The sequence below is a fragment of the Phyllostomus discolor genome, chromosome 5, assembly GCF_004126475.2.
Source record: "Phyllostomus discolor isolate MPI-MPIP mPhyDis1 chromosome 5, mPhyDis1.pri.v3, whole genome shotgun sequence".
Lineage (NCBI taxonomy): Eukaryota > Metazoa > Chordata > Mammalia > Chiroptera > Phyllostomidae > Phyllostomus > Phyllostomus discolor.
In genome coordinates, this window is record NC_040907.2 from 9,834,358 (window position 1) to 9,861,850 (window position 27,493).

General features: G+C 58.2%; 1 protein-coding gene across 1 annotated transcript in view; it reads right to left on the reverse strand.

Annotated features, from left to right (window-relative positions):
* The window catches only part of PADI2 (peptidyl arginine deiminase 2), a 40,775-nt gene extending 13,772 nt beyond the window's left edge, over positions 1–27,003 (reverse strand). Inside the window, exons 1-6 of the mRNA XM_028513894.2 lie at positions 26,800–27,003; positions 15,363–15,546; positions 14,336–14,408; positions 7,853–7,914; positions 5,564–5,681; positions 4,603–4,728 (exon numbers count right to left, since the gene is read on the reverse strand). Of these exons, the coding sequence (XP_028369695.1) occupies positions 4,603–4,728; positions 5,564–5,681; positions 7,853–7,914; positions 14,336–14,408; positions 15,363–15,546; positions 26,800–26,891 (655 nt within the window). The 5' untranslated portion in view covers positions 26,892–27,003. The remainder of the gene's footprint in view (positions 1–4,602; positions 4,729–5,563; positions 5,682–7,852; positions 7,915–14,335; positions 14,409–15,362; positions 15,547–26,799) is intronic.
* Positions 27,004–27,493: the final 490 nt, after the last annotated feature.

The following is a 27,493-nucleotide window of genomic DNA, read 5'->3' on the forward strand; positions in this document are numbered from 1 at the left end:
CTTCCATGTGATAGAAGCCGTGTTGGCGTGAAGTCCCACGCCCGGGCCTCTGGCTGCACATGTTCGTGGCTGGGAGGACAGGCTGGTTCATTCGGCGCTCCTGCGCCTCTGAAGTCCCCAGCCCTCACAGTGCCATTCCCCGTCCTTCCTCTTTCAGGCCTTGACTCGTGTCACTGCGGAGAATGAGGCCCAGACCCCTCAGAGACCAGGCCAGGGGCTCTGTGTGGAGCTGCCGCAGCCCCCGCCCTCCGCCTCCCAGCCTTTCTGAAGTGGCACCATCTCAGCGTTTATTGTGGGCTGTCACCTTTGTGGGGGCAGAAACGGGCCCAGCCGGCCTGGCACACGGTCGTGCGTAATAAATGTCCACTGAACCGATGGACCAGCGGCTCCCACACGGCTCCCCAGGGGAGGATTTATAGGCCAACTCAGAGCACATGTACGGAATCATTACTCTGTGACCAGCACGGGCAAGGACCGTGGGGGAGACAGGGAAGCAGTGTCCGCGCTCAGCGGGTGGTAAGTACAGCAGAGATGGGAAGCGTCATAACAGAGCTACGGGTGAGAGATCCCACGGGGGTCCCGGGGCGGGGAGGGCGGGGTGGGGTGGGGAGGCAGGGCAGGAAGCACTGGAGCAGAGGAGGGCAGCCTTGGAGCTGTCCTTCGGGGTGGCAGAGGCGGGGTGGCAGAGAGGACAGAAGATACTTGCACTGGCCAAGGCGTGGAGGTAGGACCCTACGCAGTTCCGAGAGGAGTTTCTTTATGCCCCGCAGAGCTGGAAGGGCAGAACCAGGCTCAGCTTAGTGCTGCTGTCAACAGCAGTGGTAATGGTTAATGACCGGTCGTCCAAGGGCTGGAGCAGGTAACCAGGACAGCCCCGGCACAAACGGGGTGGTTGGTTACAGCTTGCAGAAGGAACGGAGGGACCGCTGAGGCCCAGGTTTAGTGTGGGTCCTCACCTAGGACGGCGGCGTGCCCAGCTAGCTCCTGGTCATACAGGATGGGGCAAGTTTACAGTTATTCGTGTGGATAACAACACAATAATTAATAAGTAATAATACGAGAATAAACTCTGTGTTTCGAATATGCACAGCTGTCAACCTACTTTTGCCTCACTCTGTTACCTACCGCTCACTGAGGGTGGTCACCTGTGTGGTGCTGGCTTCCAGAGTCAGAGAGGCCCGGGCTCAAATACCACGCTGGCTTTATAAGCTGGGAAACTTCAGGGAATTCACCTATCCTCCCCTAGCCTCAGTTTACTCATCTATTAAATGGGGGAATAATAAGACCCGCGCCACACGGTCATTGCAAGATAAAATGACACAGCACCTGTAACTTCAGTGAACTGGGGAACCATGGGTGACCATTGGTAACACAGCTGGGACCCGCTGCTGTTCCCCGTGAATGAGTCAGCGAGTCAGCACACCCTGACTGCAAAGCTCACGGCCTTTTCATCACACGGCTCGTGAACGGGAGGCAGAGGAGTGATACCTCACGTCACCCTCCCTCGGAGGGGCCCGGGGAAACGAGGCCTAGATACTCAGGCACCGAATGTTCCAAGGAGCTCAACCAGAAGGTGAAGTCCTTCTCATTGAGAAACGACAGTGTGTGCCCGTGTCTCAGTCACCGAGTAGACCCAGAAGGATCTGCATAGTTTAAAAAGGTGCCCCCAGGCACTCCGGCTCTTCCACGCCCACACGCCCAGGCTGCACTTGAACTGACGCTCAGGGGAGAGATGTCATCTGGCAGCTGATTTGTCTTTGCAGAAAGCGCCAAAGACGGTGGGGGAGGGGCTCCACCAGGGTCTGGGGAGGGGAGGGGCCTGGCCGGGAAAGTTCGTTCAGGTGGACGGACGTGATCTCGCCTATCTGCACGCGGTTTTCTCCCTCCCCCGGCCTTCCATTTCTGTCTCTCTTTCTGGCGGCCCGAGCCAGCTCCAGGCAGATGGATTCCTCGGTGGGAACAATCCAGCCACTGTCCGGAGGAGTCTCCTGGCCCTGTCCCCTGTCCCCGGCTGGGTGTAGGCTCGCCTGCACGTGGCTGGCTCTCCCTGCAGGGACCAACAAAGCCCCTTTATTAAGCGACCCACATGCCTCTTGCTGGGCCGGCTGGCCACCCTGCCCTCTCCTTAGCCCCAGGCATTGGTCCCACTGGGCGCGTGGAATGCTTTGGCACAACCCTTCTGGTCACTTCGGAGACATTATTCCACCTTCAGGTAGTGTGATCGGCTGTCCCAGTTTGCCTGGGACTGAGCGGATTCCTGGGATGAGGGGTTTTCAGGGCCAAACCCAGGAAGGCCCTGGGCAAGTGACAGGCTGGTCCCTGCATCCTTGTAGGAAGCGGTCAGACCTCAATTCCGGGTCCTGGGGCACAAGCGAAGGCTGGAGCGCAGACACCTAGGCCTTCCTAACAGCACTGGAGACGTCTAATGGTTACAGTTAATAGTCATAATAACAATCCCAACAAAAGCAACAAGTGCCATCCGGGGAGAGCATGGCACAGACCGGCTGCGGCACTGGGTGCCTGACCCACGTTCCTGGTTCATTCCCTTCACCAGCAGGACAGTCAGGCCTCTTGCTGCCCCCAGGTCACATCCCATCTGAGGGACACACGCGTGGCCTGGTGAGCCTTGCTTAGATCTGGGGTTTGAATCTCCTGGCTTTGGGGCTCCCTCTCGGGGTCCCTCGGCCTCCAGCCCAGCCCTCTGCCCTTGGGCGATACAGGTGACACGTGACATTCCTGCAACACAACGCATTCTCAGGTGTCCTTGGATTTTGACAAAATCCCAAAGTGTTTGCCCAGAAGAACAGGACACTGTCACGGATGGTGGTTTTCCTCCTGTTCTTACCGTGACAGCGAGTGTTCGCCCAGCGCTCAGCACGCGGTGGGAAACTGACTATTCTGGGGACCACCGCTGCACCAGGAAGGCCACCCCCCTGTGGGATGACGGCCCAGATAACAGACTGGGGACTGGGGTCAAAGTGCCTGCACTGGCCATCCCCCTTTTTCCCGTCTGCTCGGGACCCATCTCGGATGGCAAGTGAGGAAGGAGGGATGTGATTACGGGGCCAGACCTCAGTCCACTCCCACCAATAAAAACAACCCTTTGGGTAATATCCAGGCATCACTGTTAGCAAAGGGCCACTCATCACAATTCAATGTTATGGTCAGCAAGCCCAGGTGAAGGTCCTGCCTGGACGGCTCCAGTCCCCACAGGCAGCCCCGTGTCCCGGGCAGCCCTGGCCTGGTCGGGGTAAATATCAACATCCCCAGCCCCCTGGGGCATTGAGCCGGCCTGACTCTGGGGACATTCCAACCTGGATGAGGTCACTGCCGGGGCCCAGGGTGGATCTGAAGGAGGAGCGGCTTCCGGTGGCAGCTGTCCTTTGCTGTCCTGACAAAACCACTTCCTGAGATGAGGGTCCAGGGTCCCCATGACCAGCTGTCCTGGCTGGGGTGGGCCTCCAGATGTGGGCCAGAGATCTCGGGTCTCCAGACAGCAGGGGCACACAGGGGAAGCCCCACACTGCACCCGGGGCAGACTGCAAAGCTAACGATTTTGCTTAGACAGCATTCTAACACATACATCAGATCTTGACAGTCTCTTGCTTAAAGCCCTCTAATGGTTTTCCGCTGCCCTGGGAACCAAAGCTAGGCCTTCTCCACATGCCCTGGCCGCTGCCCCGTCCGCTGCCCTTGACTCCACACGTCCCCTCATTCTGGTCTTCTTTCTGCTCCTCCAAGCTGGTTCCCTCCCCTGTGCTTGGTCCGTGCTGTTCCCTGTGCTTGGGACACCCTTCCGTCAGCGTGTAAGTACGTGGCTGCTTCTCGTCGCTGGTGTGGGTCTCAGCTCAGATGTCACCTGCTCAGGCCAGCAGCACCTACCCCGGCCTGTGCTACCCTCTGTTACGTGGTCTGTGTCATTTTCTCCAATTGCGCTACGTACTACACCTCCCTCACTTGGCCGTCACCTCCCCGGGGCAGGGCGTGATTGCAGACAGAGCTCACTGCGGGGACCCCCATGCTGAGAACAGCCCCCAGCACTGAGGGGGCTCAGCACACGCTGATAGAAAGGATGAGTCAGAGTGGGCAGCTCCTCGGCGGAAGTGTGTTCCCTACACAGAGGGGACCCAGGATGTCCTGTTCCTGTCAAGAGCAACGAGGGGGTCAGCTCCCCCAGCGTGCCCACAGCATCGTCGGGGGCTCTTTCAAAGTCAGAGGCAGTTCTCAGCTCCCGGAAGTCTGAGATGGGCAACACCCCCCTCCCCGAGGGGCACCTGCTTCAGGTATCATGAAGGAGACATGATTGGGGTCGCTGTTGCCTCCTTTGAGAAAGGAGAGATCTGCCCTGTGGGGCTTCCTGGCATCGCAGGACAACTCTTACTATGACTGGTAATGTAACGTAGTAATCGTTACTATTACTGAGGCCCAGCTGCTTACTAAGAGGCCAGTCCTGGGTCTCTCCAGCGCCTGCACCTGAGGGGCCATGACTGCTGAGGGGAGGGGCCTGGGAAGCCTCAGGGGGCGGAGCTGGGCCCCCGCAGGGGCAGCTCAGTGCGTGGTGAGCGGATGGGATGGCTGGAGGGCTGGGCTGCGGTCACTCACTGTCCACGTAGAACACGCCCACTTTGTCCGAGTCTGACATGCTAATGTAGAGGACGATCTCGTATCCCGCGGGGAGGCGGTCCGGGCCTTTGGTCCGTAGGATCATCTGGGACATATCTTTGAGGTCTGAGGAGAGGGGGACGCAGGAGGAGGTTAGAATTAAGAGACCGAGGCTGGAATGCTGGCTTGCAAAGGACTGATGTCACGTTTACAATCAGGACAGAGAAAACCCCACGCATGCGTATTACAGAAGCTGCAGAAAAGCATAAAAACTGGCTGGCATCTTTAGTACGACAGACACCAATAACCTTTTGGGGATTTCCTTCTAGTCCTTTTTTCTATTCGGGGGTGTCCAACCCGTGGCCCATGGGCCCAGGATGGCTATGAACACGGCCTAACACAAAATCGTAAATTCACTTAAAACATTAGGAGATTTTGCCCTGGCTGGTATGGCTTAGTGGATCAAGCACTGGCCTGTGAACCAAAAGGTCACCAGTTCGATTCCCAGTCAGGGCACATGCCTGGCTTGTGGGCCAGGTCCCCCTAGCTGGGGCCATGTGAGAGGCAGCCAATGTTTCTCTCCCTCTCTTTCTCCCTCCCTTCCCCTCTCTCTAAACAATAAATAAGAAAAAAAAACTTAAAAAAAAAACATTAGGAGATTTTTATGTGCCACCGTGTATTTAATGTGTGGCCCAAGACAACTCTTCTTCTTCCGGGGTAGCCCAGAGACGCCCAAAGGTTGGGCACCCCCGATGATACGCGTCTTCTTTTAAAGCATGGTCCCAGTTGAACTGTATGAGGAGTCTCGCCTTCTCCTTTTTAGCAAGAGTGGACGTGCGAGACCACCACCTCCAGGAGACGGAAGGTCCCGCCTGCCGCACGCTCAGCCCAGCCCGGGACTTAGGCGAGTGATTCCACTGCCCCGCCCCGCCCCAGCCCCGAGGGTGGGCCCTGCTGGTACCTTCTTTGCTGTAGACCTTCTCGTCCCTGAGGTCTTCCTTGGGCAGCCAGGGCGTTTCTCGGTCACAGTTCACCAGCAGGATGGCCCCCTGGCCCTCGGGGCCCCAGGTCCAGGACGCCTGTGTCGGCAGGGACAGGGGTCAGTCCCCTCTTCCCTACGTTCTGGCGGATGTTCCCGGCCCCAGACCTCACCGGACACCGGAGAGACGGCCCCAGGAGGACAGTAAAGAACAGCCACCGCCCACCGGGGCAGCTGTGACCTGGCGATCGTGAATCCCGCGTCTGAGGCCCAAAGGTGGTGGGTGTAAGCAACAAAGGCAAGTTCAGGAGGAAGGGGGACAGATGGTGGCAGAGAGAGAGAGACACAGAGACTGGGTGAGGCACTCCTGAGCCTCGTGTCTGGTGTGCCTGTGACCGGGAGGGGCGGGGACAGGAGATGGGGGGCCGGCCGCCGGAGAAACGAGCAGACAGACATTCTGCGGCAGGCTCCGCAGTCCCCAGAGGGGCTCGGGGGAAGACACCTGGATGGACAGACACGCAGCTGTTCCCAGACACCCTCCGAATGCTCCAAACGGGACCCGCAAGGCGACCCACTGGCTGCCCTGCAGCCAGAGTGGTTAGAATGAACCCGACCAGGTCAGGTCGCTTTCCCGCTTTCATCCCGGTGGGGGGCTCCTTGCTGACTGGGGAGACCTGCCCCCCTCTCCAGCTGTCCCCCTCCCCTTCCTTCTAGCTCCTCCCACACTGGCTGCCTTTCTGCTGCCCAGAGTGCCGAGCCCTCAGGCCTTGGCCTGCACCGGCCCCTCCGTCTGACACGCTGTCCTGTCTCCCTTCACCTGGCCGACACCACTCCTCCTTCTGGTCACAGCAAAACTGTCCCATTTGCCCCGAACCACTTTGTGACCCTCCCGAGCAGAGCGGCCTCCCTGGGTCCACACTCATGACACGAAACATGTTCTTTCTGGAGTGGATCTAGGACGACTGTGATGAAAAGGCCATAACTGTGATTGTTTAATGTGGGCCCCCTGAGGGCAGGAGCTGTGTCCCCACGGCTGGACTCAGTCCTGGAGTATAAAAGATGCTCAACAAATATCTATGAGATGGTGTAAATACGGTGCACAGTGTCACTGGCTCACATGGAGATGGCCTGGGTGAGTTCAGGCCCTTAGGGACTAGGTGACTTCACCAAGGCTGCGGAGCTCCCTGGGCGGGGCTGATGCCTCAGAGGCCTGTGTGCAATGTACTGTCACATCTTGGGGCCACCGGCACAGAGAATGGATGTGTGAGGCTGACTCAGCCGCCTGGGGCGGGGGGCAGGGGCAGGGCCAGGGCGGGGGCCCACTGAGGAGCCTGGGAGAAAGGGCTCCCTAAAGGGCTCCCGGAGGCCCCTTAGCAACAGGCAGGGAGGGAGTCTGCGGCCAGCAGCTAGTAAGTACTCGGGCTCCTCACTGGCGTATTTATTTAACTTGTAAAGGCATCCACGCATGTGTAACTTAAACCAGGCTTTCGATTGTTACGGGGAATAGTTAGAGGATGTAACAGAGCAAAGCCAGTGGAGCTTGAACACTGGGTTGGAGGCAAAAAGCACAGAACGCAATGAGATGGGGAACACCGTGCTCTCTGCACGGGTTAAAAATACCTGCACAGCAGCTGGACCACAGGTGTTGCAAGAACCAGAAGAACAGAAAGAGACACATGAAACCCATTAGCACGGTCCTTTGTGGGGGAGCAGAATGGGAATGGGGAATGCAGGACAGAAGAGGAGGAATGAGTGAGTGAGTGAATGAATGAACCGATGAATGAATGATGAATGGGTGAATGAATAAGTAGCAGGAGAGGGGCTGTGCACGCACCATTCAAGCTCATGCGCCTCGAACTGAGGCTGCTGAATGCAGCCTCTGCCCCTTGGCGGTCTCTCCCACTGAGATTTAAACATTTTTTTTAAAAGGCAAAATAATAAGAGCTAATACCTTGGCAGCACTTCCTCTGTGGCAGGACATTCGTTTTTCCAACAAGTCTATGAACTGGGGGGCCCCCATCCTGAGGGGTGGGGCTGAGACTTGGGAACCTGTTCCGAGGTTGTTCCCGTAGGGGGCCTGTCTCCTCTGAGGGTCTGTCACTTCGCGCTGTGGGCCTGGGAGCCTGTCTCGCGTCCCCGTCTCCCGCTCTGAGACCGAGAGTCACCTTTGTTTGCTGGCAGGGCCATGGCTGCTTCCCGGGTCCAGCCTGGGGCTCTGTTCTCGATGCCCCCGCCCCCCCTGCCTGTTTCTCTGCCCCGGGAGCTGGGTACCTTCTTTGGGTTGTTCTTCTCCACCACGCCGTCCCGGTCTGCGTCCACATCCAGGGAGATCTCTGGGGACAGACACACGGGTGAGCTGCGGAGCCTGCCAGACAGGGTGGGGCAGGGGCAGGAGGAAGACCTGTGGGATCAGGGTGGGGCTCGCCCCTTGCAGGGTCCCCGGAAGGAGAGGGCCTGGCTGAGGTCCTCTTATCCAGCCCCTTATCTCAACACCCCACCGCCTGGTGGAGAACACGGGGATGCTGCCGACTTTGCCACTGCGGCTTTGAGAGGTGCTGCCAGTTAGGCCCGGATCTCCCACGGCTTCCTGGTTCCTCAGGCAGTCCTGGGTGGCGAGTGGGATGAGGCTCACTGTGCAGATCTGGGAGCCTTGGGTCAGAGAGGCCCAGGGTCACGCAGGTGGCCTGAGCGACCTGGGACACACACTGCAGTTGGTCTGATTCAAAGGTTTTACTGTGAAAACTGCCGGAGGGCTCCCGAACTGCCTTCCCAGCCCGTCTGTCCGGGGCACATGTGCACCCATGCGTCTGAGCACGTGCGTCTTCCAGAATTGTCAGTGGCCCACGTCCCACGGCCAAGGACTGAGGCTTTACTTTGGGCAGGAAACTGGGTCTCCAACCCCTCTGGACCTGAGGGGACCTGGGAAGCCAGGCTGTCACAGAGAGGGTGCAGGGTGGGGTCCTCATTTACCCTTCCTCCTGGGGAAGGGACCTTCGGTGTTCTCGCTGAACTGGGCCTGCCGTGGGAACAGGCTTCGTGGAAACTGTGTGGCAAAATGAGCCCAAGACTCAGCATCAGGCAGTGCTGGGTTCAAACCCTGGTTCTCTACTGACACGCTGTGTGACTTTGGGCAGGTTAGACGGCATCTCTGAGCCCCAGTTTCTCTGCCTGCACAATGGGGTCCTTTCCCGTTTGAGGAGATGCACCGGCTGCAACAGCGGGCACTACAGACAGCTTGTGCCAGACATTTCTGTGTGGAGGGGGTCGCTCTGGGCATCCTCGTACGGTGTTTAGCGGTACCTCCTGGATGCCAGTGACATCCCCCAGCTGTGACAACCAAGATGTCTTCAGATATTGCTACATGTCCCTGGGAGGTGACCTGGCCCCTTGCATTAGGGACTGACAGGGCGGGGCAGAGGAGTGGTTGGGAGGTGATGGGGGAGCATCACGCAGACCGAGAGGAGCCAGGTCCAGGCCCGGGAGCTGCCGGTGGCTCAGCCACACGCTGGGCATGACTTGGACTGAGAAGGGAGTTGGGTGGGAATGAATGGATTCCTGGTAAGTCCCTTTGGCAGGCATGCCCTCTCCTGGGGTTGGGTGGGGAAGAAGATCCTGGCTCAGGGAGGGTGCTGATGTCACCCCTCCTCAGGCCGCTCACCCTCAGTCTGGGGATTATGTTCAAGCCCTCCCTTTGTGCACAGTCTGATTCCCTCCCACCCTTGAACGTGGCTTTTCTGGGTCCGGAAGGAGGCAGGAGAGCGGAGGCTTTGAGGACATCTGGCCCTTGGGAGAGGCAGCACTCCCGCGTCCCCTCCTCTGCAGCCCTGCAGTCTGTTAGATACTGCGAGGCGTAATAATATTCACTCCTCCCGTTGGCCCCGCCCACTCAGCGAGTCACTGGTGAGCACCTGCTGTGTCGCAGGCACCGGCCTGGGGACAGAGACCTAGTGGTGGGATATTGGGGTGCACGGCCTGCTCTCAAGGAATCTCCGGTCCTGTGACATAATAGTACTGTTCCCGTTTTTGAGGAGGGCAAACCCAGTCTCAGAGACGTCCCCAGTCAGAAGATGGGGCTGGGCATCTGGGAGGCTGGGGCCCACTAAGGCCTTCGGGGAGAAAGCAGGAGAGGGAGGCGGAACCACCAGCCGCCATTCAAGAGGCAGGCGGCTCCGATGGCAGAACCGTGTTGGTTTTGGCTCCCAGACCTTCACGAACTTTCCTTTGGACACTCCCTACGGAAGCTCCCCCCTGGGAGCTTCAGCCACGGACCCAGCCTCCTTAAGGAGCCCTGGCCTTCGCTTTTTAGGACAATAACGTCCCCTGTGTGTAGAGTTTACGCTGCCAGCGGCAGGCACGTCCTGTGCACGTGCTCCTTCTGTCACGCCAGAAGGAAAGTGCTCTCCCCGACCCAGCCGCCCCCTCCATGCAGATGAGGAAACCGAGGCACCCCGCAGGGGAGTGAGCAGGCAGTCCTCAGACAGTGGGAAGCCAGGCAACAACCCACGGGGTCCCCACTCCAGACCCCTGCCCTCCGCCCTGGGCTGCTGCGTCCCGAAGCCAAGCTCAGCTTCAGAAGCCTAAGACTTGCTCCCCTAAACGTCATCCCCTGAGGAAATGGCCACAGACCCCCTCGCCCCACCCCCGGCGGCCCCCGTGGCCTTTGTCTCCGGGCTGCAAGCTGGCACCGCTTTGTGGCTCCTGTGGCCTGTCCCCTGAGATCAATGATAAGTGCTTGACTGGGCTTTTCTTCATTACGGTTTCTTACATTTAAACCTTTTATGAACGCTTGCACATCGTGCACAAGAAATCGCTGAGTACCAGACAGTCCTAAAGGAACTGTCTGGTACTAAGTTCCCTGTTAGGCCTGTCCCCTTACCTGCCTGAAGGCAACCTCCGGAGCACTAAAGGATACATTTATTGCTCTTTCTTGACTTAGGAAACGTGGGTACGTTTCACTGACTTCCTGCTACGCAACTCGGGCATTACGGAATTGGGCGCCTCTGTCACCTACCTTCCAACCTCCCCCAGGGCTGCACATTTTCTGTCTTGTGACTCATGAGCTGTCTCCAAAGTCAACTGCAAATGGCCCTCTCTCCCCTCCTCCCTCCCTCGGGATCCCCCTTCCCCAGCAGGGGTCCCCTCTGCCCCAAGCTACGGGCCATCCCTCGAGGACTGCTCCCCTTCAAAGTTTCTCCCAGCGTCCAGTTTAACTGGGTTCTAATGGGATGCTCCTTCCTGGGTTGGAGAGGAGGGCTGGTGTGACCGGGCCAGGGCTCCGCCCTGCTGGGATGTCTGTGTCATCCTGGAGAGGAGGGAGGGGACACGTGTTTCGGGGCCGCAGGGCTCTACATGTCCCAGAGGCTCTGAGTCCTACCTCAGCTCCTGGGAATAGCCCCAAGGTGTCGGGTGGCGCCTGGGGTGTGGGGCAGGTTAACGGGAAATGTCAACTTGGGTTCAAGGCAGCCCGCCCTGAGTGAGAACCCAGACGCCGAGGCCTCAGCTTCGGACACAGAGCCTCAAGCATTTTGGTGGGCCGCCAGCCCCCGTGGACAGTGACCACGCTGTGCCTGGCCTTCTTGACTCACTGGGCGGCCTGGGGTGTGGTGTGGGAGAAGGTCTCTGTCCCCCACAGCCACCCTAGGTGCTGGGGAGGGGCCACAGGGGGCGAGGTCCCCAGGTTGATGCTGATACTTCTCGAGGCTTGGGTGGGTGCACTGCTCCCGTCGCCAGGTCTGCAGCGAAGAGGCTGAGACTCTGGGCCTCCCTCCTCCCCATCCCTACTTTCTCCCTTAACAGGAGAATTCTGCAAGTCGGCCCTAATTGGAGTCCTGAAAGCTCTCCGGGGCCAATGAACTCAAATGAGCCCTCATTTATAGCTGGGAAAATGTGCGGTCTAGAGGGGGTGGGCTACTGGTCAAGGCCAAACAGCAAGTCCTTGGCAGGACTGAGACCCAGGCCTGGAACCTGATTTGGCCAAGGGCACTACGGGTTTGTTCCCAAACACCAAGAAGAAGACCGAGGGCGGTAGAGTTCTTCCACTCCACCCAGGCGGGGAGAGGAGGCAGCCCCCAGGAGGGGAGAAGAGAGAGCGTTACCCCAGCACCTCCTGCACGCCAGGCTCTCTGCACACCGCGTGCCACCGAATCCTTGCAAGTACTGTGCACCGCGAGCCCACTTTGCAGATGAGGAGACTGAGGCGCAGGGGGGTGACGGTCACAATGCGGCTGCAGGGGCAGAGCCAGTACTTAGACTTGGTTGTGTCTACTCTGAAGCCAGGGTTCTTTCTGCTCTGTGCGGGCTCAGGGCAGAGCTAGGGTGAGACAGACTCACAGAGCTGTCCTCAGGGCACAGCCCCCACATCTTGGGACCTTCCGGTGTCCCTGCCTCCGAGGCACTGCCAGGAGGGGTTTACGGTATGTAGGCCTCATGCACCCCTGGGGCAGATGAGTGAGAAAAGGCAAGACCTGGAAAAGTCTAGGCCAGTGGGCCCCCAAGGTAATCAGATTTCCACCTGGGACCCCGGTGGAACAGGAATAGAAAGTTCAGTGAGGTGAGTTTTCCAGAAAGCTCTATCTCCACAACGTGAAGACGGTCTTTTACTCTGAGATTATGCCCCATCTACTTTGTTGACAGATGGTAATAATTGATGACAAATTATTGACGTCTGTTTTGGGGCCAAGCATTAAAGATGTTAATTGTATTATTATTATTTTTTTGGTGGGGGCAGGACATTTTACTGGTCCATGGAACCTAAATATCTGGACTGTGTAGCAGTTCACTAAGTAAGTGTCCAGCAAACGCACAACGGCGGAGCCTCGGAGGGCCGAGCCTGGCCATTCACCTCGGCATGTTTGGTGTCTTCTGGGGACTCAGCACCAGCTGTGCTGTCTTCTCGGGGTGTGGGGGGGGCCGTCTGGTCTCGCCACCTTACAGTGCGGGATTGCCATCTACCCTAAGTCTGCCTGGCTCCCGTGGAATTCCTGTTCCCGGGGCACAGCCAGCCCTTGGCGATCACCCTCAGTGATCCCGGGCCTCTGGCCGCTGCCCTTCCTGCTCAAGTCCTCAGGTGTCCCGTCTCGGTGGGATCAGGTTTCTTCAGGGATGGTCGTCACCTGAGATGACCTGGGGGCTCTGTGTGCACGTGAGGTCCAGCCCGTGCCAGCCCTCGGCTGCAGCTCGGGAGGCTCTGGTTTCCTCTCTGAATGCCCCCCAGGTTGTCCTGGGGACCCCGCCCCAGGCTGGGCACCCCCTTCTGTAGAAGGAGGAGCAGGGGGCGGGCACCAGCCACCAAGCCCTTTGGGAATAAGCTGAGAAGCGGAAGAGCATTGCTGTTGAGTCCGTTTTGGCCGCTGCAAGCACAGGGCTGGAGAAGGAGGGGCTGGCTTGGAACTCGCTGGGTTTTGTGGGGGGGGGGGGGACTTCCAAGACCCCCGGAGGATATGAGAGGACTGGAATGACTTGGTGTCTCACAAACCATTTTCCAGGTGTGTGGCCTCTGGCAAGGTTTTCTTTTACTTTTTTTTTTTATCCTCACCCAAGGACATGATTATTGATTTTAGAGAGAGGGGGAGGGGGAGAGAGAGCGAGGGAATAAAAAAACATTGATTGGCTGTCTCCTGAACAGGGGTCAAACCTGCAACCTATGCATGTGCCCTGACCGGGAATTGAGCCTGTTACCTTTTGGGATACGGGGACGATACCCAACTAACTGAGCCACACCAGTCAGGGCTGTTTCACTGTGTCTGAGCCTCGGTTTTCTCATCTGTAAAATGGGGACAGCAGTAGTGTCTATCCTTGGAGCTGTGGCAAGAACAGATTGAGATCCAACAGGAAGACACTCTCAGAGCACCCAGCACCGTCCTGATATCCTGATCCCTGAGTAGGTGTTCAGTAAAGGGGAGACATCAGTATCATTTTTAAAGCATTCAGCATGTAGTCAACACTCAGTAACAGGTAGTTCCCTCCCCCAACCACGTGGCAGCAGTCAATGTTAAACTAAGGCTGGATGGACCAACCATCCTCTGAAGTATAACCACATTCTATGATTAAACATTAAAAAACCCCACATATACAATTAACACCTTAACTACAGAAGAGCTGAGTGACAGAAGGTTCAGGAAACCACACCTCGGGTCTTGCTGAGCCAGGCTGGCTCCACCAGGGCAGGGAACTGCTATGTGAGGGGAAGAGCTGGGGGGTGGGTGTAGAAATCATCCTGAGTTCCACTGTGTGACTACGAACGAGTTCCCTAACCTCTCTGGGCCCCACTGCCCTCACGAGTTAAATGAAGGGCTTGCACAGGTGAGTTAAGGCCCCAGGCTGCAGTCTCCAGGCCCAGGCTGTGTGTGTCTCCGGGTCCAGGGAGCGGAAGGGCTAACTAGGACTGGCAGGACCGCACAGCACAGGCTTCCCCCTCACTCTGAGAGGAGAGCTCTTCTCCCGGCTGCAGGGGACAGGTGGGGGAGGGGCAGACTTTGCTCCTTCTCCTCTGTGACCCACGGAGCCTGGGACGGAGACCCTGACATTGCGGTGAGTTGCCCGCAGCCCAAGGCACACATCCCCCTGTAAGACATCCCCCACCGTAGTCGAGAAGGGCCCGGCACCTGCGGCATCCCTCCGTGGTCCTGCATTGTTCAGAGGACGCTGTGAGTGCCAGGCCTACAGCATTGAAAACAGCCCAGGTGCTACCGAGAAGGGCGGCGAGGCCAGGCCCTGGGGGATAAAGGCACCCGGGTTATGGCCTTGTCCACTCACCAATGGCTGTCAGGAAGAGCCCAGCCTGGTTGATGGGGGCGTTCCCCTCCTCTTCATAGTAGTTGACGGTGACCTTGGTAGGGAGGGAAAGAAGAGCAGAGGTCACTTATCACAGGCAGGAAGATCTGCGGTGGGTGATGACCTGTCCTGTCTTTCACCTCACAGCTTGTCAGGCCAGTTTTCTCCTGGTATCTGAACCCTCTCCTCCAGGAAGCACTCCTGGGTTGCTGGGCCACATCACCCAGATGATCAGACTAGACAGGGGACTCCCATCCTCGCAGAGTGCATCCAGGCTGCCCGCTTGTGCCCCTGGGGTACTCTGCTACCTGCGGGCCCCCATACCGACTGGCCGTAGTCTAGCTCCCACCAAGCAGCCAGGGAGCAGGGCTGAGGTTGTTGCCTTTGGATAAAGCCCATCACTGCCGTGGGGTACCTGAGGTTCACAGTTGGAGAACCCAGTGAGGAGAGTCCGGCCTTGCCTTTACCGCCTGGGCGAATCCCTTTGCTGCACAGGTACCCAGCATCCTGTTTTGTATATGATAAAAACGAGGGCACCGGTGGCTGTAACTTCCAGAGATTCTAATATTCCTTCATTCAGCAGCCCGAGATTTAACCTTCCACGCAGCCATCGTTCCATGGTCTAACACCGAGACGTCTTGCACAGTAGCCACCAGCCACAGGTGGCTGTCGACCCCTGAAATGTGACGTGTCCGAACCGAGATGCGCTGTGAGTGTGAAACGCACACCAGATTTAGACTCGGTGTAACGAAAGAGTGTAAGCTGTCTCATTAGTGGTTCTTATGTTGACACCATGTCTATGCGATAACATTTTGATATGTGTAGCTAAGTAAAAGATATTAAAATTAAGTCCATCTGCTTCTTATTTTTTTTCTCTTGTAATGTGGCTACTAGAAAACGGAAAATGACACACGCGGCTTGACTCTGTTTCCGTGGGACCGCTCCGGTCTAGCCTGCCTGGGTTCTGGCAGGGCCTTCAGGGGAGGGAGGGCGTCCCCAGCCATGGTACCTTGTCGCTGCTGGCCTCGGTGCTCGCCTCACTCATGGTCAGCCGAAGTGTGGTGCTGGGCGAGAGAGGCCAGCGCTGCTTCCCGTTGGTGACCACCTCCTCGGCCTCCCCGTCGCACACCACCTCCACCTGCACGAGCTCCGAGTGCTTCAGGCTGAAGGTCTGGGCCCCGGCTGGGGCGGCACTGTGGGGAGAGAGGAGAGAGGGTTAGGGGCGGTTGCTGGGGCAGGTGGGGACAAGGAGACTCAGGAGGAGACTCCTGAAAACTGCAAGGCCCCTCCTAGGTTGTCTGGCCTGGGGGACTCCGAAGGACCTAGCTATGCTGCAATCACCTGGTAGTGAAGAGGGCGCTTTGTAGAAATACAGATTCCAAGGCCAATCGTGCACCTACTGAGTCAGGCTGTTTGAGGGCGGGGCCTGGGAATCGGAATTCTTAACAAGCTTCCTGGTGTTTCTGACGGGCAGCCAGCTCTCAGGGATACACGTTACCATAGGGGTGGACAACGGAGGCCCAGGCAGAGGGACAAATTCACTTTCAAGGCTGTGCTCAGCCTAGACCCTGTCTCCCACCTCCCGCCTGGTGTTGAGCGGGAGGGCAGGAGAACCCAGCAGCCGGGGGGCAGGAGGCAGTCACCCCAGGGCTGGAAATGTGCACGGGGCGTGGAGGCTGGAACTCGGGTCCTGAAGGGGCAGGGGTGGGCTGGCTCCCCCCTTCCTGCCGCAGCTTGGAGTCCCTTCCTCAGAGAGTCATGCCTTGGGGTTCCAGAGTGACTTTCTTTGGACAGGCAGACACTTTCGGAATTCTTGAAAAGCCCTCAAGATTTCGGAGCAGGGGAAAAAAAAAACAAACCCAGATTTGATCCCGGTGATGTGGCATGAATGTTTGTATTTCCCCCAATTCACCTATTTTTATGTTTATTTTTTATTAAAATTTTTTTTCGCCCTGGCTGGCGTAGCTCAGTGGAGTAAGTGCGGGCTGTGAACCAAAGGGTTGCCAGTTTAATTCCCAGTCAGGGCACATGCCTGCGTTTCAGGCCACGGCCCCCAGCAACCACACATGGATGTTTCTCTCTTTCTCTCTCTCTTTCCCTCCCTTCCCTCTCTAGAAATAAATAAATAAAATCTTAAAAAAATTTTTTTCCACATTTTTTAAATTGTTCAAGTACAGTTTTCTGGTGTTTCCCCCCACCCCCAAATTCACATATGGAAGTCCTAATGCCCAATGTGATTATATTTGAAGGTAGGGCATTTAGAAGATACTTAAGGGTCAATGAAGTCACGAGAATGAGGCCCTAATCTGGTAGGATTTGCTGCCTTATAAGACAAGGAAGGGAGACCGATCTTTCCGTCCGCGTGCCCTGAGGAAGGCCGCGTGAGAGGCGGCTGGCCGCGAGCCAGGAAGAGCGTCCTCACCAGAACCTGACCGTGCCTGCAACCTGACCTCAGCCTTCCAGCATCCAGAACTGAGACATACAAGCCTGCGTCTGAGCCACCCGGCCATGATCCTTTTTTTATAGCAGCTCGAGCTGCCTAAGACACCGGCTTAACGGGAGGCAGCAAACAGGAAGGACAGAGAGGCTGGGGGAGAACGTGGCCGAGGCTCGCGGGTTTGCCAAATCCAGGCTCTGGCCCGAAGGTTCCCGAGGGCCAAAGAGGGATTGAGGTGGGATTCCAGGGGATCTGGGGCTGAAACAGGCACACGTGTCTGCCTCAAGGGCGTGTCGGCTGTTTGGATGGCCTGGTGCTCCCGGGTTCCAGAACAGTGCTCCACTGTGGCCGGGCATCCAAACCTTGGGGTGCTGTTTAAACCTTCAGGGTTTAGTTTAAGGCTCCAGATGTGTGGACCCCACCCCGAAGAGTCTGGCTGGCAGGACCGAGATGTGGCCGGGGCAGCCGAGGATGTGGGCAGGAGCCCGGGTGGAACGAGAGCGTTAGACCGATGGCTCTCCAAGTTCAGCAGCGGCAGCAGCAGCAGCGTTACCTGGAGGGCTTGTTAGAACACTGGCTGCCGGGTTTCAGATGTTTCAGATGTGGTAGGTCTGGGGTGGGGCCTGAGAACTGGCATTCCTACCACGTTTCCAGGAATTGTTGGAGCTGCCGGCCCAGAGGCTACAGTGTGAGAGCCCCTGGTCCAGACATTCAGCTGTGCTCCCCGGTGGTGAGAGCCCCGGGGAGGCCAAGGCTGTGAGTGTGAAGCCGTAGAGGCCACCAGGCAGGGTCTCTCTGATCCAGGCCACAGACCACTCACTGGCTTTGGGCCCTTGCAGGGAGAGTGTATGTGGGCAGGGACCCAGCAGCGTATGCCCACTGCCGGGAAGGGAGCTCCATGGGGAAGCTCCAGCACCACACAGATTCTCGTCCGCCTGCGCCCTTCTAAATGCCTCAGCCTGCCAGGGGAGCCCCGGGCTGACCCGAGGCTGCACACCCGTGGGCGGGGCCTGCTGCCCCGTGTCCACACCGTCACCAGGAGTCGAAGCAAAAACCCTGGATTAGGGGCACGTGTGCACATGTGCCTTGAGCCCAATTTGCTGTTGACCTACTAAGGGGGCTGTCAGTGTGGGGCTGAGCAGGGCAGCGGTGAGCCTTTTAGAAGCACCGGGCGGCAGTTCCCAAAGGCAGGTGTGGGGACACGCACAAGATGCTTTTACGTGGCATGTGGATGAACAGTTTAAAAGACATATGTATTTATTAAATGTGTGATCTTTTTATGGCAATTGTAAAGACTTGCCATTTATGGCAATGATGTCAGATTTCCATTTATAACGAAGTTAGAAGGAACATGTGAGTTGGTTTAAAGAAAAGTGTTGATAGTATTATATAGGTGAAATGAGGTTTGGGTAAAAAATCGTAAGAGCTGGGAAACATTAAGTGTAAGTCCTGGCTTTGACTGTCAACTTGCAGGGCGGCCTCGAGCAAGGCACTTGTGCTGTCTGTTTCCTCAAGGGGCACATGGGGGGCTGGGGCCAGGTCAGAGGTGGCTGGAGTCCAGAGAGGGCAGCGGGGGCAGGTCCTGGGCTAAGGGGTGGGGAGGAGGTGCTGAAAAGCTGCATCCCCACTTCAGCTAGAGCCACTGTTATTGCAACTGGTTTTATATGTTGGGTTTCTGCATGCAATTCTATTTAGAAAAAAAAAATGCTTTACGAACTCACAGCGCGGGGTGATCACTGACGACCCAGGCTCTCACAATAGTGCTGCAAGGGATGCCTCCGGCCGCGCTCCTTCCTCCCCGCCAGGGAGAAACTGGAGGAGGCCCCGAGGCTCAGGGGGTTAATGCCTGGGCCACAGGAAAGCTCCAGGGCCCCACACCCTCCCACCGCCCAGCACCAGCCCTGCTCAGAGCTGAGCAAACAGCTATTCTTGGAGCGGCCCTGGCAGAAGCAACAAAGTCGTCCATTGTCTCAGACGGATCCTGCCCTCCCCTGGAAGAACCTTGCTGGAGCCGGGGGCTGTGAGCACCTCTGTTGTCCCTGGAGGCTGCAGGGAGGGGCCCAGGGACAGGATCGAGGGCAAGAGAGTGGGGGTATTGGAGGTGACTGTGATCTCCTGGGGCCACATCTGCTCTGCCCATTGCTATGTCCCAGCACCCAGCACATGGCCATGCCCGCTATATACTTGGCAAATAAATGACCTAAGGAAGTCACTCTTCTTGGCTTCCCACACTCTACTGCTGGAATGATAAAAAAAAAAAAATCAGGTCACTTGCCTCATCGAAATTATTCAGTGGCTCCTCAGTGCTTACCCATGCAATGAAATTGAAACCCTTTAGCCTAGTGTCCCTCAGTGGCATTTAACCACTGCGTCTCCCCTGGACTCTCCAGCCTCATTTTCTGCAACTGCTTTCAACCGCTCAACTCCCTGCATTGTCTAAGTCACCGTGCATTTTGCACATGCTGTTCCTTCTACCCGTGATACTTTTCCCTGACTTCTCTGACTGGTGACTGTCCATCTCGACTTGAAGACGCAACTCAGTCCATTTGTCCCCATGTTTATTTTCCTTGTGGCAGGTAGCTCATTGGAGGTAGGGGCCGCCTTTTCTTTTTGTTTCGGCACCTGGCCCAGAATGAGTACACAGTAAATATAAATATTTGCTGCAGGACGGGCTGGGAGCGGAGGGCTTGCTTCTGCTGTTAGTCACTCACTATGCGCCAGGCACGGTTCTAGGGGCTGGGAGAAGATCGGCAAAAAACGTATTTCCCGGGCACGTGGAGCCTGTGTTCTGGTGGAAGAGGAAGCCTTTCCGTGAATGACACAACTAACTGTGTGCGCGCAGCTGGGAGGGGCTGTACATGAGGGGCATGGCGTGCCACGGCGTCCTGGTCAGGGAGCCAAGGGAGGGTCCCTGGAGGAAGTGGCATTTGAGCTAAGATCTAAACTTCCCACTCTGAAGGACAGACACGAGTTAATTAGATCGGTGTTTCTTAAATTTGCATGTGTATCAGCATCACCTGGAGATGCTGATGTTGCAGGTCTGGGGGCCACCATCAGAGAAGCACGGTTAGACAGAGAGCAAAGCGGAGAGTTCCAAGCAGCCGGGACAGCTGGGGAGACCACTTGAGGTGGACGTTTGCCCAGCACGTTGGAGACATTGTGAGGAGGTGCGTGTGGCTGCAGTTGGTGGGCGAGGGGGAGGGGTTGGTGGGAGGACGGCCGGGTCATGGTCAGGAGCTGGCTGTCTCCCTGAGAGCACGAAGGCTTCAAAGCAGGGAGGCATGGTTGTGTCTGTCCTGCAGACACGTGACCCAGGGTGCAGGGTGGGGACTGGGTTTCAGGAGAGCAAACTTGGGAGAGGGGGAACCAGTGAGAAGGTGATTGCAGCTGTCCAGGTGAGCGATGACAGCGACCTGGGACCTGGTGGTGGCCGTGGCAATGGAGAGGAAATGGCCGTGTGGTTGGAGTCAAAGGGTCTTTGAGCAAGACTGGAAAGCAGCCTCAGACGTAGAAGAGGGACATTCAAGGAGCCCAACCCCAGGGGATCCTGGGCTTTGTGACCTCACATCTGCCTGGCCTCACCGGCGCTGGGGAGCTATCCAGTCTCGGTGGCTTTCACTCAGCCAGTGGGGAGCGTCCCCAGCGTGGCCCTGCAGGGGTGGGGCAGCTGACTCTGCCCCGGGCCAGAGGGCATGACAGGCCTGCTCTTCGCTGGCATCTGGCCCTCTCAGCTTGTCCACCTGCTCTGAGCCTTGTTAACAGCAGGCGGGCTCTGCTGCACAGTGACCCCAGCTCTGGCGCTTGAGCACGACATCCTGTCCTCTGTTCTTTGCAGAGCCTCCAGGGGAGGGGGAGCGTCGTGGGTTCCCTGACGGGGAGGAACAGGGGAGGGAGGCCGGGCCTCCCTACTGGCGTGGTGGTGGCTGCTTTTGTGAGGTAGGTGGCTGCTTCTAGACACAGGTCGGTGTGGGCAACGCAACTGTGGTGTCTGCCTTCAGCCGCCCCCTTTCCCTGCTTGGTGACCCCAGCAGCCTCTCGCACTGGGCACTGGCACCTCCTCTGCCTGCGGTCTTCTGCTAAGGACGAAACCATGTAAACTATGGGCACTCTCTATGGGCACCATGTAAACTTTGGTCTCTAGGCAAAGGTGTCTGACACCTTCCCAGACACCTTTGCCTAGAGACCAAAGTCCATTGCCTGAGCCTGGCATTCAAAGCCCCGGTCTGAGCTTATTGGCTCTCTAGCTTTACCTCTCAGGACACTGCAACTGTGCCCTTGCAGCCCCCATGTGTCCCAATTTTTCTGCTGGGTACACTTGCTCCTGCATAGCATGTCCTGGTCACACTGTGAACCCCTGCCCACTCTTCATCTCGGCTGCCACCTCTTCCAGGAAGTCTTCCCTGATTCCACCAGTCAGGGACTCATTTCTTCCTCCCTTTGCTGGTGCCTCAAACAACACTCAAAAATTGTTCAACATTTTTCTCCCATGAGCACTATGAACTCTTTGAGGCCACATCTCATTATTATTTGTCCTAATAACATATAATGAACCCAATACTAACTCATGATAACTACTTATGAGTATTTCTTAGGTGCCAGGCCCTGAGCCAAGCCCGTGGTCCACATGATCTTAGCCCATCCTTTCAACGACCCCATGAGGCCTGCATTAACGTTGTCCCATTTCACAGATGAGCATGTTGAGGGCAAACACTCGCTCCACGTCTCGGGGACAGTAACGGCAGAGTGTGAGGTGAGTTTCGGGCCTGGCTGCTCCATCCTGGGAGAGGGTCTATGGGCTACAGTGCTCCCTCAAGGTCCTCTGGGAAGGGACACCTGGTGACCGAGTGGCTAGCCTGGCTCAGGACAGGATCAAATGAGAAGCTCCTAGGAGCCTCAAGAGCCCTCTCCTTATTTCTCAGGTGGGGTCAGAGGCCCAGGAAGGGGACAGCAAAGGCGGGATGCCAGCTCTGGGATCTTGGGGGAATGACTGAGGCTTGGACCGGTCAAAATTCCGGGGCCCAGGGTCAGGCACAGTTGGGCAGGAGGGTGCTGCCTCTGAAAACTGGCCTGCCCTGAAGTCTAACAGGTGGGCCTGTCCAGCTCGGGGGTGGGCACAGGGGTGGGCCCCTGCCGCTGAGCTCAGGGCTCAGGGCCCTGTGGGTGGGAAGGAAGGGCGCTCGGGGCCCTCCAGCTGTGCGGGAGGCTGTGGGCTCCAAGCACAGGGCGCCCGGGCCTCCTTAGGGCCTCGCCACTGAGAGTTGGCTTGGAACCCGAGCAGCTCCTGGCAGGGCCTCTTTTTAAAGGTGAGGGTTCTGGCTGCTATTTTAATTTATGGGACCACCTGACCCGGCTGGATTCCTGCTACCAGCATTCTCTCAGCAGCAAGTGCTGCTCTGGCCAAGTCTGGCCACATGCCCTTGACCTTCTACTGGCCGGCCCGTCCAACAGTGCCTGTCCCTGAGGCTGGGGGCAGAGAGCTCAGTCCAGTGATATGCCAGTCCACATGTCATTCATTCATTCACTCAACCAAGAAGCCCTTCATTGACTCGAGGGCTGAGGGGCACGGGAACAGGAAGACAATGACACGGAGGAGGACACCCCTAAAGCACAAGTCCCCAAAGGCAGCCCGGCTGGCAGGGCAGTCAGGGGCCTGGGCTCTGTGTGGCTACCATTGGCCAGCCGTGTCACCTTGGACAAACCTTCCTTACCTTCGTTTCCCTAACTGCAAAACGGGGCCAGTAACAGTGCCTCACTCATTAAAATTGTTGTGAGGTTAAAACACATGTAAGTCACTGAATACACATGAATGAATACGCAAGGTGCTGAGAAGGCGACCTGATACAAAAGAGGTGTTAAATGTTAGGTATAAAAAAACCCCAGTAAGGAAGGAGAGAGTGCCTGGAGCTCAGGAGGGGGCACCATGGAACGTTGGTGGAGGTGACATTGGGGCTGAGACTTGGTGGGTGAATGTCAGGCGTGTGGAGTCTGGGGGTCGGGGCCGCGGGCGGAGGGGACAGCGCCGGCAGAGGCACGGAGGTGGGAGTGAGCGTGGTGCACTCCAGGGCCAGCAGCGTCCCAAAGCTGATGGGCCGGAGAGGAGTGTGTGCAGGGGAGTCGGCAGGAGAAACATCAGGGAGGTGGGGCCTGGCCCTTGATGGGAAGGGGAGGTCACAGTGCCCCAAGTCCACGTTGCTTCAGACTGGGCCGTGGACCCTCCCTGGCCTTTGTCCCAAGCGTGCTTTCTAAGACACACACCAACTGAGAGACGGAGGGAGATAGTCTGGGAGGGCGTCGAGGGAGGGAGACAAGGACACGAGACACGTCTGCACCACGCCTGGCTTCCCCAGGATCTTACTGGGCCAGTGCCTGGGAACTTCCGCCCTGGCACCCTCTCCCGTCTCTGCCAGAGAGCGAGGGGCAAGGCCCTGCTGGGAAAAATGGCTGGTCAGCCCTGTCTTGGAGTTTCCTGCGGAAGCGGGTGGGGATCCCCCCCACTTCCCGCCTCGTGGGCTCATCATGAGGTTGGACGTAGCCAGGACGCTGCTCTGCAGAGGCAAGGGGCCGCTGTTCACGTCACCTCTGCCCTGCAGCGCCTGCAGACCTCAGGATGCGGGTGCTGGCTTCTCTCCGCCAGGGTCAGGGGGGGATACCGGCCCCGTTGGGAGCTCTCACCTGCCTGGACAGAGGCAGCAGCTGTCCCTACGGCCGGCCGGTTTGTGGGTCAGTGGGAGAGTCGGCCAGTGGGTGATCCCCTGTCACTGTACTCCGGGGCTGCCCTTTCTCCAGTCTCTCCCAACGCTACGGGTGTCCCTGGCTCCGGGGAAGGGACAGCATCCCTCAGCAGAGGGGAGGTGAAGCCAACCTCGGTCACCACTCACTTCGTGCCTCCTCTCCAGCTTCCAGCCAGAATCGGATGGGGGCCCGGGCCAGTCCCAGTGGAGAAGCGACTGCCAGGGAAAGAGACTGAGGTGGAGATTGTGTGGACAGGGCACACACATGCCAGACCGAGATAAATACACATGAGGGTAGAAGGGAACGGCTTGTGTCCTGAGCAACTATCACAACGTAAATCTCCAGAAGGAAACCGTACTTCCCCTTCCTGTGCATCTCCCCACGGTCTGCAGGAGGCCCGCGCTCAGAATGTGGCTGGGTCAGGGCACCCATCCCCGAAGGGCCAGGCCTGCTGGGAGCAGGCGGGTGGGCCCTGTATGGGGTCTGCTGGGGCTGAGGAAGGCGAGGCCGCTGCTGTGTCTGAGGGGAGGGAAGCCGTGTATGCATCGCAGGAGAGGGGGGCAGGGCCCTTGGGAAAGGGAGCGGGTGCTGAGTGAAGCCTGTTTAGTCACCTGTGTGACTCAGAAGGAGTGAAGGATCAAGATACCCGTCCCTAACTAATTGGGTCCAGGGCCTACCAGGCCTTGTCCCTTGGCGTCCCTTCAGAGACCCTGGGGAGCATCCCATGGGGTCTTGAGGAAGGGATGGACATAGTGGGAAGTGGAGGGTTGGAGGGAGGTGGGTGGAGTCTCTGGGATCGGCGCAGTGGGATCACAGCCCAGGTGGAGGGGGGGAAGGGACAGGCTGAGGGTCCTCCAGTTCAACCTGCTGGCTTTAGGGCCACGCAGGACAGAGTGGAGGCTGGACCTGTGTCCTCCGTGAGGTAGGGCCAGCGGCTTCCTCTCTGAGCTTCGCTTCCCTCACCTACGAAAGGGTGGATGCCAGCAGGACCTCCGGGTCCACGGAGAGAGGACAGGAGACCGGCCTGCGCTGTTCAGTGCAGGGGCTGCTGGCTGCGGGGGCCGCGGAGCGTCTGGACCTCGGTCATCCCGCACGGGGACCTGATGCCAGTATAAGATGCCCACTGCGTTCCAAAGCCTTACTACGAAAAGTAGGATGTACACTACCCAATAAAAATGGTTGTAATGATTCTGAATTGAAATGCGAGTAATCTGGACGTACTGGGTTAAATAAAATATATGACTAAAATCAATGTCACCCGTTTATTTTAACCTTAAAAACATGGCGACGGGAAACTTGCAAATGACAAGGGGCTCTGATGGCGGCTGGAGTTCTGTTTCGGTTGGACAGCGATGGGCGAGACCACGCTTCTTCTTGTAGGGGTGGTTCGGGGTCTTAAGTGACGGGCAAGTGGGGGGTGTGGGCCATTGTGGCTGTGACTGGTTTCTTGAGAAAGGACTAAGGGGTTTTGTCATACCTCTGCCCTCTGCTAGACGGAAGATGACACCCTCCCACACTCCCTGCCCCCAGCAGGGCTGGGCCTCTCTCTGCCGGGGCAGAGGGAGGGCAGAGGGCCTGGGGGTGCCCCTCTTCTTTACTCCCCTCCCCCCGCCAGCCATTCAGGCTGCGCCCAGTGAATAAACAGGCGGGTATGGTGACAGCAGAGGCTTAGAGACTTGAGCGCCCTGGCTCCTGGCCAGGTCCCTAGCAGTGCCCAGTTTAGGATGGGATGCGGGGGCGGGTGGGGGAAGAAGGGAGGCTCTCCGGGCCACCGAGGACTGGAGCACACATCACTGCCGTGTTATGACCCTAAGAAACCGCCCCCGGGATTTACATGTGGGCCACAGGCCAGAGCAGATGAGTGGAGAGGTTCCTGGTCTCCTGTGACCCTGCAGGCCAGCCCTTTGCCCTCAGGGAGGGAGCCTGGGGCTTGATGGTATCCTCGTGGTGGCCAATGCCCGCTGAGGAAGTGGCAGGAGAATGGCTGGGCAGTGTGGCCAGGGCCACTGCAGGGGACAGAGAGAACGGACTGGGGAGGGAGTGTGGGAAGACACAGGGGTGCAGTTTGGCGGGGGACTGAGTGAGGCAGGGCACTCCAGGTGACCATGAGTTGGGAGCAAGAAGCCACATTGTCACTGCATTGTCAACGCACAGAGAAGAGTATCATCCCAAAACTTCGGCACGGGTCCCCCCTCAGTCCCGCATGCTCCCTCCTCTCAGCGCAGACCCCTCCTATCTGGCAATGGGGAACATTTCAAATTCTTGGGCTAGAAGGCTGCATGGCCCTACCCTGGACTCTCCGCTGCCCGGTTCACACCAGTCACACCTCCACACAGCCCGCCCGGCCCCAGCCCGCGCACGGTAGGGAGGTGGATCTCCAAACTGGACTTGGCTGCCTCCTGGGGGTTGGGGGTAGTGGTGGGGCCCTGACCTCAATCCCCCCAGCCACATTCTCCGGCTCAGAAATCCTGCACCCCACCAAGTTCATGGACAGAAGGTGGGGAAATGGTCCTGAGTAAGGGGCACTCTTCAGACGAAGATCCCACCTCCGCACTGCACCCTCAGCCCTCAGCCCTGCACCCCTCAGCCCTCAGCCCTCAGCCCAGTGGTGCCAGGTCCCTCCCTGACCCCAGGGTGAAGTCAAGGGAAGGCATTCGGGGACAAGGCGCTCACGGCCAGTGTCTGCGGATGGGGCAACCACCGGCAGCCCCCACAGGGTGAAACCCGAGCCTGAGCAACCCCTGGGGCCAGATTCCACCTCCAGGCGGCTTCCCAGCAAATCCTGGACGAGCTCCGCTGATCTGGGAGTGGGGTGAGGGGCTGGGCGGAGGTGGGGGTGGGGTGGGGGTGAACCAGGAGGGGCTGAGGGGAAGGGGAGAGCAGAAGGGAGAATGGCGGGTCTGAGGGCAGGGTGGGGAAGTGAAAGGGGAGAGGATGGCGGGGAAGAGGAGGGGTGCTGAGGTTGCCCTGGGAGAGGGTTAGGAGGCGGGAAGACTGGGGTGCAGGGGAGGGGGCCTGGGAAAGAGGCGGTGGGGGGGCTGGGGCTGTGTTAGGGTGTCTGAGAGTGTCTCAGGATTTCGGGGAGGCTGACACCAGGCTTGGGGCTGTCTGGTGTCTGGGTGAGCCTCTTTGATTTCTGGGAGCGGGATGAAGGGCAACTCGGGCTGGGGCAAGGCTGTCCGCGTCCCCGACTCCCAGGAGGGATGTCTGGGGCGGAGATCTCCAGCCAGCCTCCCTTCTGGGGCGTGTGTCGGTTCTACGCCGTGGTCCTGCTCACCTGTAGACGTCGATCCAGAGGTGCGTGCCCAGCACGTACACCGCCTTGACACGGCTCCCGTACAGCAGCCGCACGGTCCGATCGCGCAGCATCTTTCCCGCAGCGCCAGCGCTCGCTCGTCCAGGTCCGCCTGAAGCACCTGCGGCAGGTGAGCCTGCTGCAACCCGCGCGGACCGCTGCCGGACGCACCCTTATTCGGGGGCCGGTGGGCGGGGTGTGGGCGGGGCTGCCTGCCAGGCCCTGTCGCGCAGTAGGCTGACGGCCTGTCTTTTAAATATGACCACGCCCTCAACTCTTCAGCGCCCCCCTCTGGTTGCGTTGCGATTCAGCAGAGACCCTTTCCTTGGTTGACTTGTTCATTCATTCACTCAACATACTCTCAGTGGGCTCCCAGCGGTCGGGAGCCAGGACGCAGGACCAGTATCTCCTCCAGGCGCCCCCAGCATTGAGGGGTAGATAGTGCAAATGCGCACTGTTCCAGGACAGGAGGTGGGGGGAGCCCAGAGGGAGCGGGTGCTCTAACCTAGCCTGGGGTCCAGGACCTGAGCCTTTTTAAAGGAGGCGTTTGCAAACTAGGGAAGGGGAGAGAGGGAGCTGCCTGAGCAGGAGGTGGGGGGAGGAAGCCAGATACAGCCTGACACCCCTCTGCACCCCCAATCAGGTCGGTGTTAACAAAGGGAGAATGGGGAGTCTG